We start from the raw sequence: 15849 nt of genomic DNA, 5'->3' as shown, positions 1-15849 counted from the left end.
CTCCCGCCATCTCATTCATGCCACATTCCACAGTGGCAGGGTCCAACAACAATATAGGAGGGTACCCAAAATGAAGAGGCAGGGCCTTCCATTCTTTTGCCTCTCTTGAATTAATTAACTGGAAATGAGTTTTGTCAATGTTTTGGAAAGGCAGAGGGGTGAAAAGAAACTGCTAGAATTAATCACAGTGAGAAACTACCTCTTCAGCAGTCTGCCAGAGTTCAGAAAACCCATGAGAAGTGCAAAATAAAAGGAAAGTGGGCTGACTTACCATCCAAAGGAACAAATAAAATTCAAACAAACACCCAAGTCTCCAAAACAGAGACATGCCCCAGTGCAAAGGAATGTAGCATCTGCTGCCACAACAGCTTCAGCTTTGTTTTTAATATACTTGTCATGAAGACTGAAAGGTAACAAGGTAGGAAAGACAATTTACTAATAATTTAAATACACAGAAGGCATATTGTCTTCACTAAATATTTATGTACATCCAGTGTTCCACCAATCCTTATGTAAGAACTGATACTTAAGCACCATGAGTGAAAACAAGAAACTTTCATTGTTTAGCTCTGACTCAGCACAGATATCTTATGTGGAGAAGGCAGACTGCAAAGCACTTTTTTCTTTGTTGAGTTTTTAATGATAGTTATCTCCAGGTCCAACAATGGAAATTTTAACAGCTCACTACTGCCTGCATGAGATCTTTCTACTAATGAAACAAGAAAGTAATGAAATTTGAACCATCTGAAAAGAAAGATCTTTTTCCATAGGTTAATTTATCTAGGTATTTAGAAGATGTGTAGGTGTCCTTTTGTTTACAACAGTGAGGCAGAAGTATCTTTTGGCAGTTTCTCCGAGCACGAATGTAACACTTCTAGCAGACCGGAACTAAAACTGAAGAAATCTTGAATGCCTGAGCAGGGAAAAATATTTTAAAAGAAAAATCTACTTTTAATGATTTAACTGTTCTTAATTTTTTGTTCATCAGGGCTTCTTCCTGACAGATCTCAGAATTAACTTGTCATCTTGTTTCTCTATATCTAAGCCCATACTCTCAAGGGCAGAATTGTCTGCCAGCCCCTTCTCCTCCATCTGCGCAATAAGCTCTTGATTTCTCTCATTCTGTTCAGTGAGATTTCGGATAGCGTATACTGCCCACGGGTTCACAACTGTTGGACAAAATTAAGGATCATTTATTTAAAAATGAAACAATGCTTATTTTAATTTATTACTGCATTTGCCCCCCTCCCCCATCCCTCAAACCCAGAAAAACAGCAGAAAACAAGGGTTTTATAAAGGCATTTACAGGCAGTGACTCTGGACCTGCAAATACTTGCATATGAGGTAATTTAAGTCTAAATGAGGTATGTCCATTAACTTCAGGCAATTTTACTAGGTTTTATCTTGAATTAAAATAGAAACAAAATACAAATGCAGGAGTTAAAAGGACATACTATTTTAAGCCAAAATTACAGTTAATTGAAGTGTTCCAATGATCTTCCTAGTGAGATTAAAAAAAAAAAAAGTCACTGTTTTTAGGATCTGAACACTTCAACACTATACTTTCAAAGACTGGCAAACAAAATGAGCCATAAATCAGGTACAAGAAAGACAACAACTATTATTTTCCCTGTAAAAGCTGCAGAAATGTAGAAAAAGAGAAACACCTCTTGCACAGGTTAACAGCTGAAAACGGCACAAATAATGTGGAAGACACTCAGAAGTATTTAACTTCTAATGATATCTAAACTAATTTCTTTGTGCCTGGGTGCTTTTACAAACTTGCCAACAGAAGAGACACTAAGATCACCAGCAGGTAGCTCCTGCTCATGTTTAAATGGGCACAAGCTGCAACTCATTCACCTTCTACGGTGGTCCCTTGAGGCCAGGATTGAAGCACATGTCAGGGCCATAGACAAAGGATTTAAATTCCCAGGATTATCAGTCAGGCATCTTCCAAGTGAACTACAGTGTTCATTTTATGAAGTGTCAGGGATGTTAGTCCCAATTCTGCAGCTGAAAAGCTATGTTACGATATAATCTTTCCCAAGTTGGTAACATATGGGAGGCAAGCCATTCTGAATCACACAAAAGTGATTTGCCTGCAGGGCACCAATTATTTACTACATGTAGCTTCACATCCAGTAGAAGAATATGTATAATTTACTCATCTCCTTGACGTCTTTTGGGTTGGACAGTGTCTAAGCACAGAGATAAGATAGTCTTCTTACTGGCATTTGCCGGGGGGTGACTGGAGGGGAAAAATCTTGAGTTGTGGAAGATGGTAACTTCAGCCAAAACAATAAAATACAGGAACTGGACTTTCTTACACAATCTGTTGTGACAGCATTTGGAAAATCTAGTACCACTGCATGCACATTGTTACAGTAGCAGTCTTGCCGTTTTCTCTATGCACCTTGCACTGACTGCTGTGTCTGCCTTACTGCTATCTCCAACTTCCCCTTACGCTTATAGACTTTCAGCAGAGGCAGTCTTCCATGCTGGGTTGTGGGATGCATCAGGCAATGTGGGTGAGCAAAAGACATAGCAGAAGCAGCTTGCTTAAAAGACCAGATCCTGCCTTCAGAAGCTTGTGTTTTAAAAGAGGGGAATCAATCCTCAACAGAGAGAGTAGCTTAGATGAAGAGTAGCTTGGACAAACTTCACAGGAAACATACATGGCTAGGGAACAACCCTGCATTGGCATGGATTGGTAAAACAGCCCCCTGCTTTTTAATAGCAGTTTATATTTATTTTCACATTCAAGCAGCCCAGAATGGAAAATAAAAAAATGGCAAAGCCGTAACAACTGTAGGGCTTTCTTTCTGACAGTTCTTCAGACTTTGTCAGGAAACATACCACACACCTCCTTCATTTCAGCTACGTAAACCAAGTGTGTCCACTGAAGTACATTTGAGTACATAAAACAGCAATAAAATACCAAAGAAATAAAATCATATATGAGCAGGATCTCACTCAGCAGCTCCAACGGTGAGAATAAATGTCAGAACAGTAAAGCATGCAAGCTGCTGAATGCAGAAGAACAAAGACTGATACCTAAACAGGTCTTTCTGAGGTCTGATTCAAGGCATTTCACAAGTGCCAAAAAGTAACATGAAGTTCTCCCAGTGGACTGTGAGAAACATGCTACCACCCTCCCTGGCTCTGCTCCTGGGATGAGGCGCAGATTTCTCTTGCTCTGTTCCTAAAATACAGGTCTGCATAGAATACAGCACTTGCATAAAAGAAAACCTCCTAAAAAAAAATAAAGTAATTTTCAAAGAGTGACAGTTCTCAATCATGCAAAGTGCCACACAGAGAAAAAAAAAAAAGTACTCGAAGTTTTTTTTTGTGTGTCTTAGCCTTGGGAATAATCCTGTTACCGTCATCTTTATGTCCTTCAATACAAAAACACTGCTAAACCCCACAGCAAATGATGTTTTCCTATTATCATATCCATTCATGCTTACATAATATCTAAGACATGCCCATTATCTTATGAACTCTATCATCATTATGGCATTTATCATTATTGACTACTGTAGCTGAAGCAAAATGGTTTCAATAACATTTTCACTCATTCAAAAACTCTTTTCTGTATGTAGGTTTTCCATTGTAAATTCAGTCATGAATATGCATGATTTCCCTTGTTCGCATGCTGTGTGAGGCTAAGACCTTTGGATGGCTGTGTGCAGACCTAGACAGACTTAAGTATCAGCAGAGATTACAGCTAGTCCCCAGCTAATATTCACATTACCCTCTTGCTCCTCTCCAAAGATAGAGATGCAGACAGAAAATTAAAAATATTCTAGAGTCTCTAATCCTACCAACACTTTAAGCACTTTATTGTATGCTCAGCTTTAGAAAGAGAGCTTCTAAAGTTTCCATAGTTACTACAAATAAGAGCATGAGCCTGTTTGTTGTGAAACTGCATAAAAGAAAAGAAACGCAGCAAGCACGGTAGATCTCATTGCGTAGACTTGTCTAGATTTTTCCAACGGGGCATATTACACTCTCAAATTAATTAGTATTATAGACAAGTAAAGATTACAATCTGTCACAGTGCACAGGGCATACAAAAGAAAGAAAAAAAATCATTTTGCAGGACCTTCATTCCTAGACTACCTGTGTTTAGCGAATGAAAGCAAACATTTGCACATGTTTACAGCAACTCATTTTCAAAATGCTTCAGTACTGTATGCTATGGGATTCCTACATTATTTTGACTTATACAAACAATAACAAAACTGAATCAATTTGCCCTGTGTTCCATCTTATGAAACATCTCCATATAGCAATTTAAAATTTATCATCTAAACTCCTATGGGTTGTAACTTCAACTGTCGGGCGGGGGAGGGGGAGAAATACAAGGAGAAAGGAAGAGAGGCAGAGAAAATGTGCTACCAATCTGCCCTAAAGGATGAAATATTTTACTATCTGGCATCTACATAAGCCATGAAAATCTATGCCACTAAATCCTGTGGAAATTTTGCCACTGACTGTAAAGGGAACTTTTAACAATTATCTCATTTTTCTTCATATGGATTCTGCTACAAGAGGTTGCTAGAGTTAGTGCTTGCAATAGCACAGTGACTGTTTTATAAGTTTAATGGTGTGTGAAAATACAACCGCATACTGTCAGGAGTCGCTGACCAATATCCTATTGCAATGCACTACTGGAGAGGAGGACTTACAAACCATTTCCCAAAGAGAGTATTCCAGGCTTTTATTTTCATATTGGGAGATCCAATTCGGACTAAATGTTATTGGCAAGTCTATTGCAGTCATCAGGTCCCTTAAGAATTGTTCCATAAAATAATTTGGATTCTGTGGATGAAAGGTAGATATGCAGCAATGCATAAGTAACCTGGAAAGTATGTTGCTTGAAAAAAGCAAGTAGTTAAGTTTTAAAAGTTAAGTATTACCATTAATATAGGATACTGAAGAGTGGTGACAAGGAGAATGAAATATATCTGTTTTTCTTAAGTCCCCTTAATGGTTATTAATACTAAAGAATTTCTAAACATAACATCCTTGGTGGAGAGTTTGGTTCCTTACATAATGCAGGTAATTTTTTATTTTGTTTTTTAGTTAGACCATTTCCTGCATTACAGCTAATTTTCAATAATGAAACGATTACTTAGGAAACTTTCTTCCTTAAGAATCATTTGGCCTAATGAGAAAAAGAGGATATTCTTTGCACAGTTCCATTACCTCATTTAAATCAGATTTTTGACTATCTAAATTTTAAGTACCTTTTAATCAAATATAGGAAGAGGTACAAAACTTTATCAAGACAGACAATGCACAAGGATTGGAACCCTAGCCAAATGGGCTGTTATGCAATATTGAAAGCCATCCAACTTCTCCAAGAGCTTTTCTGGAACAGGTCTATAGGGCTAAAAACCAGAGATGATGAAAATACTATTCTTGTTAATTGTATTTCTTTCTGGTCTTCAACAAGTAACCCAATTAACACTAAAACTTCTGTAGACAGGAATGAAATACTAAAGTGACACGTTAGAAGAATCACTTCCACTTACAGGCCTGACTGGACCACACTGAAAAGACATAAAGCATTTCCCCTTCAATTCTTTCAGTCCTTTTAAGTACTTTTGTTTCACAGCAACTTGAAGATAATTCTTCTCACCATTAAAAGAGGTCTCTAAACAGCTACCAAAACTGTTAACCACAGTTTGGATCAATGTGCTGTGATTGACCACACATATTAGACAGTCAGGAGCTTCGTCCCTCAGAGTCAGACAAATTGCTTACAAAGTTGCAAGCTTCTTCCTGTTGGAGCTTTCAGTAGTTTTGTAAGTTCAAGAAGCTGTATAAAATGATACAAATTACTTACAACTTTTTTTTTTTTTACATGACATTTACTTGTGCCTAAGACATTACCCCAAAAAAGTAATCACAGAAAATGTAAAGAACTAAAGGTTTTGTCTTAATTTATTTACTTAAAGAAGTTAATTCATATTTTTACAATTAATGCTTTGGACTCTATTTATACCTGATACTAAATTATCAGCATGAGAAAACCTCAGGAATGCAGCATACAGAAACTTAAAAGACTCTGCCTGGAAGGTAGAATAAAAAGGTCTAAAATATTTCAGTTGCCTTTATCGTTAATTATTCCATAGCAGTTAGTATCACTTATGACTGCAGCCACCACATTTTAAAACTAGAAACTGGCAGTGCTGTATCACTCCGCAATATCCTCCCTTCTTCAGATTAACCTGGCTCTTGCAGAGCATACAAAGCACAACTCATCTAATCTAGGAACCTCCCAGGTGGAGGGGCACCACTGGATGCTGTAAAAGGCATTTATTACTGATTTATTACTGATCACATTTTCTAGAGATAAGATTTGTAACACTGAGGAAACCAAAGCAGAGGTTCATTTCTACTACAGGTAACTCTCACCTGGTCCAAGGGATCAGGAGGGTTGGACTATCCATCGCCAAACAAGCTTCTATCTCTACCACTACGTGGCAGCAAAGCTTCACTGGACATGCATGAAATCAGATGCCTGCAGTCAGCCCGTTTCTACTCCTATCTAGGACAGGAAGGCCAGGGTGGGCTGTTGATGCTTATTGCAAGCACTCCGCATAAAATCTGCTTCAGGAAAATATTTTGGCAAAGAGAGAAAGCCTATCCCCCAAAATATGAACTGGGGTTTGCAGCTCAAATTCCACTCTGTAGAAGAGCATTGATTTGCTAGAGAAAGATCTCAAAAGATAGAATAGGCAAAACTACCCAGTTTAAAGTAACCAAATTAGTTTCAGTACTAAGGCAACATTCTCCTTAATTCACAGCCAACAGAAACTGGGAAACATTCATAGCAGAAAATAACCGTACATGAGGGGGTTTTTTTATTTTTTTTCATTTCCCAAGCCTTCACTAACCTCCCATACCAGTGGTTATCTCTTCCTCTAGCAGACAAACACCATCTTTCTGACTACCTGTATTTATACCAGTCTCGGAATGTCCTACCCAACACCTGTCATGCTGAATACATTTCTTAAAATGTGCCTTGTGGGACACAGGTTTCTTTAAAATGGGAGTGGTATCTTCTGTATAATCAACTGACAGGCATGTTAAATCGTATGTGTAACTTTCACTGAAAGTTCACTCATTTAAGGATCAATGGCCAACAAATACACTTCAAGACCATTAAAACTCTTTTGTCCAACACCTCTGCACTGAACTCAGATGACCAAAGGTCAGTCACTCTTGAAATCAAGCCTGTCAATTTTGTTTCATGTACAAGATATTTTCATGCCTTTGCCATAAAGACATCCAATATTGACTGGGAGATTATACTGTGTCTCTAAATAAATTGTTCCACTGGACAAATATCTCATTTATTACAGCCTGTGATCTATTTCTGGTTTAGATTTGTTTAGAATTGTTTCCAAACACCAATTTTCATTATAGGAAAAAAATAAATAAATAAATCACAGATCATAATCAAGGCACTTGGTAAACATCTTTTGCATGAACTCAAGAGAAACTGAGGGAGATATTCCAAGCTTTGCATAATTCGTGTTATCTATTCCCTCCATTTGCATTTTTCAGCATCCCTTTTGAAGCATAGGCACCAGAGCTATGTAACAAGTTTGCCAAAATTTGCTATATGGCCGATTACAGGTGTAACACAATTGCAAGCACCTTCTGGCTATTAGGAATTCAGAAAAAGTGAAAAACAAAAAGCTCACAATATTCAGTTGCCCTATCACTCCTAGCTATATTCCCACAATTAGAATCCAAGCTTTCCATGGCACCTAGAACACATTTTCATTATTGTCTGATGTCAATTCTGACACCCAGAGCCAAATTATGAGGCTCATTCTTAGTTCCATGGCTGTTTTTAACTACATACTTCAGTGCTATCCAGCTAAATGGTACCCAATGTTCATTAAAGTGCTGTTTACCACTTCAGAGTTTGGGTTACAAGACATTTCTTACCTACAGCAATGCGAGAATTTTTCTCCCCACATCACTAGTATTTCCAGGTTAACAGATCACCCAAGACAAGATGGAACAGTATTACATACCCAGACTGCTATTACTCTTTTAATGCCTATCAACTAACATTTAATCCATATTCTATGTGCCTTTTTTCATGCTCTCTGGGACTTAAAAGCACAGTGCCAACACACCTTAGTATTAAACACAAAATTCTGGTCAAGTACTCCAGAGCTGCAAAAGCAATAGTATATGTTTAGCTATTCCAGGCTATTTTTAATATGTCTCTTATTCCAAGACTTAGAGAACCTAAAAAAATAAATAAAAAATTAAGCCATAACCTCTAGTTTGTTTTACTTTTTCCTATACTCAGACTTGCAATACTAGCTTAAAACCATGACTATGACACATTCATTTTTGCTGCTTAGGCTGCCAATTTGTTTTTTAAATTATGACTTTTTTAATAGAAACCTGTAATTTATAAGTAACTATAAATCATCTGGTTTTAAAACAGAAAGGATCACACTCTTGATCAATCTTAAGCTAATGGTCCACAGTTATATTCTGTTCCTACAGTTCCTTCTATTACACTAATCCCATTTTAAGAATTCGTGACAACTAAATCTGTTAGTTATCTAGAAGAGGTACCGGGGAGTTAGCAGGTTGTTACATCCAAAAAGAAAAAGCTTTAATTGCTGTTACCTGCTAAAACTGCCTTAGCTTATCTTCTTTTCTCACTTACAGAAAAAAATGCAAAATGCCATTAAGTTGAAACTCCTGTATCAAATTACTACTACAACCTACTGTAAACATTGAGATGTAAAGCACTAAAGCACAGGGGACGGAAATGTGTTCCCAAACTGATTAAATATCAGGCAGACTGTAGTAATCTTAAATTTTCTTGCACACGTAAAGAAAAGATCTCCACCTACACAGAGAAATACATTAATGTGCATTTATATGGATGCATATAGAAATCAAGAGCTTTTCTAAAACGCATTAAAATTGAAATTACAGAAGAAAAAAAAAAAGCTTTCAAAAATTTGGAACTAAACTTAAAAACCCAACCTAGTTAACATCTGACATGTGGTCAAGCTAATCATAATTTATCACACTAAGCCAGATGACAAGATAAGCTGACTCACAATTTGGATAGAAGCTCTTTTACTATAAGTAATCTTTAGAGATTCATCTATCATACAGATTCAACAAGGATCTCTTTATCAGCTTATCTTTCAACATTGTACTCAAATGTTTTATTGATTCAGGGTCTCTGATTAACTTATGTATTAACTCCCACTCTTGCTGCTTTTGGTAACTTCAAACATCACATTACGACAAATAACGAAGGTAAATGAAACTCCAGTTCCAGTGTCACAGACACCAGATGATGTCCAGTGTGCATCCAAAAATAACAATGGTTAAATAAATGGGTGTTTTGAAAGATGCAACTAAATCATAACCAGCTAAGGTTTTTCTCCTATGTTTTGCAAAAAAGCCATTAGCCACAAATGTATCTGCTAAAATTTCAAGAAATGCTTGCATCTCCTTGAAGAAATCTCAGAACACCAAGAGGCAAGAACAAATCAAGAAGTTCAATGGAATGAACTGCAAATATATCCCTAGTGAGAAAGGAAAGGCTAGATTTTGGAAACAATTTCAGAAAGAGAAAGAAGGAAGTCTAAACTGGGGAAGTGAGGGAAAATGATGTAAGGATCAGGAAGGAACTGTATAGGACAATGCATTCCCCAGTTGATGTTACAAATTATTTTAATAACAGTGACCAAAAATATGGCAACAGAGTAATGTCAGAATAAAGGTATTATGCTGGCCATACGACATCTGAATATTCTTTGGAGGCATGCAAGAAACAATGTCAAGCAGACAGACTGAAATATGATGAGGCAGTCGTAGAAGGCATTCCATTCTCAACAATATTTTTGAACCACTCCTAGCTTTATTTAAAAAAAAATAAAAATCTTTGGGTCTCAAATTTCTGGTACTCTGTCTTCAGCCCACAGGGGAATTTTTCAAAAGAAAGTCTACAGAAAAATCAAGCAAGCTGTTTGAGCTATAAAAGCAGTGAAAGATTTTATATATATATGTGTATATATATATATATGTATATTTGTTGTTGCTGCTGCTCCTGGTAACTAAAGATCTGCTTTCCTTCAAGAATTCAAGCCTGTCATGGATTTAAATCCATGAAGAGGGTTAGGGCAGAGGACAAATATGACAATATTTGGTTTAGAAACAGAGTTATTAACTTTAATTCCTCACTTTTACATGCATGAGTTGGTACTTACAGAGATTACTCTTCTCAAAGGATTAGAAATATTATAATGTAACATTTGAAAAAACCTTCTTGCATTCTGTATAGCTCTGTTAAACTTCCTCCAGCTCAAAGACGGACCCTGTATATCACACGTGTTTCCTTATGATGGTAGCTGCCAATTACTGGAGCTGGAGAGAAGGGAGGTACTAAAGGAATAGACGTTGTATTTACATCTCCGTAAATCTGTTTTTGTATTTTATATACTCTCAAGAAAATTAATACTTCCCCTCATGCCGAACTCTGAATTTCAGAGTTTTAATCATCCTGCAGATGCACTAAATAAATTGCATTGTGAAATTATGGAATCAGCAACCTGAAATAAACCATTAGGAATTATAAATTTGTTAAATGTCCAAACACAAAATTTAATCTGTGGTCATTTCTGGGAAAAGAAGGGACAGCGCCTTCATTTCTCAGAACATCTTTTCCTGTCCTGCATACTGCATTCTTTCTGTGGTCTTAAGTCTTTTTCATATTAGGAGAATGTTGTGTTTGACAAGAGAAAATTTCATCTTGGGGAACAGTGTGGATTAGTGATACAGCTAGTAGATGCAGAACATCTCACAAGAAAACTTCACATTTTTGTTTTCATTCTAAAGTAAACCTTTTCTTACAAGAAACATTTCAGAAGCGCAGTCTTTGGGTCAGAATTTAGACCTACCAAATATTGTGCTTAAGGCGGCTGGGTTTTTTGCTTGGTTCTTCACCTTTAACCAAGTCCTGTTCCAAAGAGTGCAACGCAAAGAAAAGATAAACAATGGGTTAAGAAATGGAAGTTGTATTATACCAACTCTTTAGACATGAGGCCAGTGTCAAGAGTGATTTAAAGGAAGATTAGTTAACACAAATGCCTCCTGTATCCTTTTCAACAGGGTGCATGCACCTAGATCCTCTCCCTTCAAATAACCTCATTCAGGACACTTTATTCAATATTGTACAGAAAAATCCCACTTACAATGGAATCCAGGCTATAAAACTTTGTAACAAGAAGACTGGTTACTTGCAGCACTTACTTCAAGACTGTAAAAATGCCCTGATACATAGTGACAGAAATAAGCAGTCCTGGGCAGATAACCTTCCCAACCAAAACCAGAAATAGGGTTTGGGAATAGCTGTGTCTTTCCCCTTTCACCATGAAAAATAATAAAAAGGTTGAAGCCTCTTAGGAATCACTTAGGAAGCTAGTCCACTACTACAGCCAAAAGAAAACCAACCACCACCCTTATCACACAACATTAAGGGATTCCCCTGCGAACTACGCAGATCCCTAGGCTCCATTAGTATCTAGCAAAATACAGCTATGAAGAATTCACAGTAACTTCCAGCAACACGGTAGGATTTGGTCCGCTGAATAAGGTGAAAGAAATAAGCCCGTCTCAGCCTGTTCTTGCTCAATGAATGAACACTTGTACCTGTTCCAGTTTCTAGTCTGACCAGTTCATCTGAGTATTACTGTAAGACACAGAGAAGCAGCTAAGGTTTGTTCTTATTCCACAAACCAGAAATCCTCCACTCTTGTCTTTAAAGAAGAATTCTTGGCATGTAGGAGTTGAATTAGTCTGAACTGGAGAATGGCAATACAGAGATTCCTTCTTGCTTGACCATTTTTGTTCTTCATCCTGGTTCCATCTATGGTAGTTGGTTTCCACTCAGCTGATATTTTGTGTTGTCTTTGGCACTATGAACGTAAAGGTTCAGGTCAAGAAATTTCTGCTCTTTACCAGTGCTGAGTCCCATTCTTTCACTGCTGACCTCCATCACTGCTGGGTCACTAAAAACTTACTATCTACCTGTTTTGTTAAAGTCATAGTGACACAATCAGTATTGGTTTACAGAAAATAAGATTCTAATAGTGCTTTGTCTAAGGATAAGGGTTTCAGCAGCAGCAACCTGCAATAATGCAAAACTGAAACCCTCTAACAAAGAATACACTTCCATTTAGTCCACTTCAAACTTAATTGTGCAGCAAAGCAATTGTCAATGGGATGAGGAAAAGGAGTAGTTTCTTCTAAATGGGCAGAAGTTGACATGAGGAGGTCATGAGTGTTTTCATCAGTAGTCTAGGTCCTTTGCACTGACCATATCCATGGAAATAACATGATTTTATGTATGCTTATGAAAATACAGAATCAAATGGGTCACCTCCAACTACTAAATGCATTGGCAGTGCCTAAAGTGAGCTTTCCAAAGAAAGGCAACCATTACTGATGTAACATTATGCTGTATTTTCTTGCCAACATACATGAGATAGCCACATTTATGTGAAAATGCTCAACTGTACGATGGTTTTACTCTAAAAAGTCATCTTACACTCCTATTTTTGCTTACTACTGGCTTCTGTTCAGCTGTGAGGCTTTTTTACAGCATGTGGCTTGTTTTAGGTTGCACTCTGTAACTTGGAAATAAAATGTGTCAGCTCCCCCAAAAGTCTTTGCTGGCATCTCACAAAAACAAACTGCCATTGTTGCAGACCTTAGGAACTTGATTTCTTCTAGCTTTAGCCAGAAGTTTCATGAACCACAATTACACTTACTGCTGCCATGCAGTCAAAAGTATTTTCGATCTACCTCTCAGATGACCTTCAGACTGAATATAACAGAAGAAGCTTAGGGAAGGAGTTTCTGAAAATGAACTTATATTTTCTACATTTTGTACGGATATCCGCAGCAACCAGAGGTTTTCCTTTCGTAAATATTTATAATTCTTCCTTCTAAAACATAGCCAGCTGGGTGTTTACTCATGTATATAAAAACGTGTATATGTGTGTGTATGCTCCCCCCCCTTACAGTAGGCTATTTTTTCTTCAAGTATGACTGTACTTTTGGCTAACAGAAAAACATGCCAGATTAGGGGTTAATAGAACATGGACACTTGCATAAGGTCGTTCCAATTAAATTCAATCATTCACAAAAAAAATTTATCAAGAGACCTACTGTAAGAATCTCAAAAAGGTAAGATTAGCAAGCATCCTGAAAAAAACAAGAATATTCCATCTTCAAAACTACATTTTACTTCGGATTTTCAAGTTTTACCACTAGTTAACAGCTATTACCTTGCAGTACTTCAGAGAATATGTTTTTTCTTAAAAGAGTAATGAATATTTTTAAGGACAACCATTAAATTTAAAAAAAAGAAGAGTAACACAAAGGTGTGCCTTACGAGCATAACTGTTAACAAGTACTGAAAACCTAGACAACTTAAGGTAAACTGAAAAGGCTTCTATAATAAACAGGTCAGGTTATTTAAAGTCTTTCATAAGCACCTTTTTTGTTTGACTGGGGTCAATAGTCTTTTTATTAGAATGGGCTGGTCTCCTTCCTTATGTTTGCTTTAAACAAGTAGAATCTGTGAAAGGTCAGAAATGAAGCTGGAAGGCGCAGTAAGAGCTTAGGATGAGGTAAATGACAAGAACAAAAAGAAGGGCTCTTGTCAGATGCTAGAGCCTGTAAGAGATGAGGAAGATGGTGGCTTAGAGAGCAAAATAGAATACATTTTAATTTAGAACACCTTTTCCACCCAAATAACCTAAAAAGCAGGCTCTGGAGTAAATTTCTTACTGGTATTACCTGGATAGGCATCTCCAATCCATTCTCCTAATATGTGGCAAATTTAATTTGTTTTTAAACACAGATTACATAAGTAAAGCACAACACTCCAAACTTTTCAGAAGCAAAACAAGAAACTGAATTTTCAAAACAAAAACTTTATCTCTTGAAAGAACCTCTCCTTAATCTAAAGACAAACAAGTCTACTTGTGTTTTGAAACCTCCCTTTTTCTTTTGAACACAGAAGGACAGTTATGATTAGGATACAGCCAATCCAAGATGGAAAGATTCAAAGGGCATAGAAAAAGTTAAAGTGACATTCAATCTTCTCTGAAGTTTAACTCTTCAGACCCTAAGGTCTATAATGAACTACATCTCTCTAGTCTCACTCTGCGTACCTCTTCCCCCGTGCTAAAAGCCTAATAGCTAACAGCTGAAAATCTGGCATCTTTCAGCATTTCTCCATTCAATTTACTTGGAACCATGCAAAGTTATAGCAGCTAAAAATATAAAATAAAAATTCAAATAATTGCAAGAGGCACAGCAAATTGGTTCTTAAGTGTCCATAATCACCTTCGTGTCTGTTACTAATGAGGGTGGGGGTTTTGTTGCTTTTACTCGTGAAATATCCTGAAGGAAAAAATAGTGTTTGTTAGCATGAATGTAAAAGATGCAAGTCTGTCTGAGATGCAATTAGACAAGGTAACAATTCTCCTAAATTGGGCACTGAAAGATGAATTCAAACTGAGAAAGTTAAAGCAATGCAAACATGTCAGTTGAACTTCAGCTAGCTATCTCATAAGCTATAAATCTTGTAATATTTCTAGGCACATTACAGAACTGTTCAGGATCTCAAAGGATGCAATTTTAAGGTAATGACAGGTTTACAAAGGAATTTATTTTAGGATAAGAGCAGACCCATTTCCTCTTTCGGTATGCTTCCATACGCTACAAATAAAAAGATTTATCAAAGGATTTCTCCTCTCAAAGGTAATAAAGAGCTCTTTTAACATCTAAGTTGGCAACCCAGCTTCAGCTGATGAATTGCATACTTTAGGAAAATTGTTTGGGTTTTTTTTCACTGTCCAGAAAAAAAAAAATCCTATTATTTTTACCACAAAAGTTAGATCTTTCTTTGCAAAATTTTGTATTTGTAATTTGGAAACAGAAATTAATTAGTAAAATGAAGAAAATCAGAATATTGTTTCTAATAGAAAAAGTAATGACATCTTAGCTGTAGAGCTTGGATGTCTCCAAAACAGATAAAGATCAAACAAAAATGTGCACCTACAAAGATTTTACTAAGAAATCTACGACGTTCTTATACAAAAAGAATCCAGATTAAACTTTTTCCAAACAAACAGCTTTATCCAAGGAAAAATATGAGCAACACAGACTGAAACCACAAAAACAGGCACTAGAAACAAGAATGCAAAGAGAAGTTTCTGGATGTGACTTTCCTGAAGGTACCGTGGCTGAAGAGGTACACCAAGCTTTCCCTCGCAGCTTTCTATGTCACCTTTGTAAAATGAGGCACTACCGAGTGACCATATTCGAATTTCAGCAACTCTCATCACACCCAGCTCAAGAGCTGCCTAAATACTTCCTCTTAATTAATCTTCTTTGAAAACAGAAGGACAAAATAATTTCACTCTGGATCACAAATTTACAATGCAGGCAATTTTAGGATGTTGCAGTTTTAAGCAAGTAGGTTTTCGAACCGTAGTAAGACCACTGTTCTGGTTTACAAGCATCACAAAATGGATTTGTTGCGGACAGGACTGTGTACACAGAGGGAGGAGAGAAACAGTTGAATCCCTTCAAAGGAATGTTATGCAATGGAGCCAGGTACCTACATGCTATTACAGACTTGGATTGTGGTGTCTAGAAGTAGCAGAATATGCTGCAAAGCAGACAAAAGTAGACAGATACAAACTGCAAACTCCTATTTTGCTTTCTGCATACGACATGCTGAGAATGCAACAGATGAGGAAC

The 15849-nt window shown here is 36.8% G+C and overlaps 1 protein-coding gene across 1 annotated transcript in view; it reads right to left on the bottom strand.

Moving 5' to 3' along the window:
• Positions 1–984: 984 nt before the first annotated feature.
• The window catches only part of ATXN10 (ataxin 10), a 96300-nt gene continuing 81435 nt past the window's right edge, over positions 985–15849 (bottom strand). The window contains exon 10 of the mRNA XM_010020336.1: positions 985–1169. Within this exon, the coding sequence (XP_010018638.1) occupies positions 985–1169 (185 nt within the window). The remainder of the gene's footprint in view (positions 1170–15849) is intronic.

Source organism: Nestor notabilis, unplaced genomic scaffold (genome assembly GCF_000696875.1).
Source record: "Nestor notabilis isolate BGI_N333 unplaced genomic scaffold, ASM69687v1 scaffold588, whole genome shotgun sequence".
Taxonomy (NCBI): domain Eukaryota; kingdom Metazoa; phylum Chordata; class Aves; order Psittaciformes; family Psittacidae; genus Nestor; species Nestor notabilis.
This window is presented reverse-complemented; position numbering and strand designations above follow the sequence as displayed.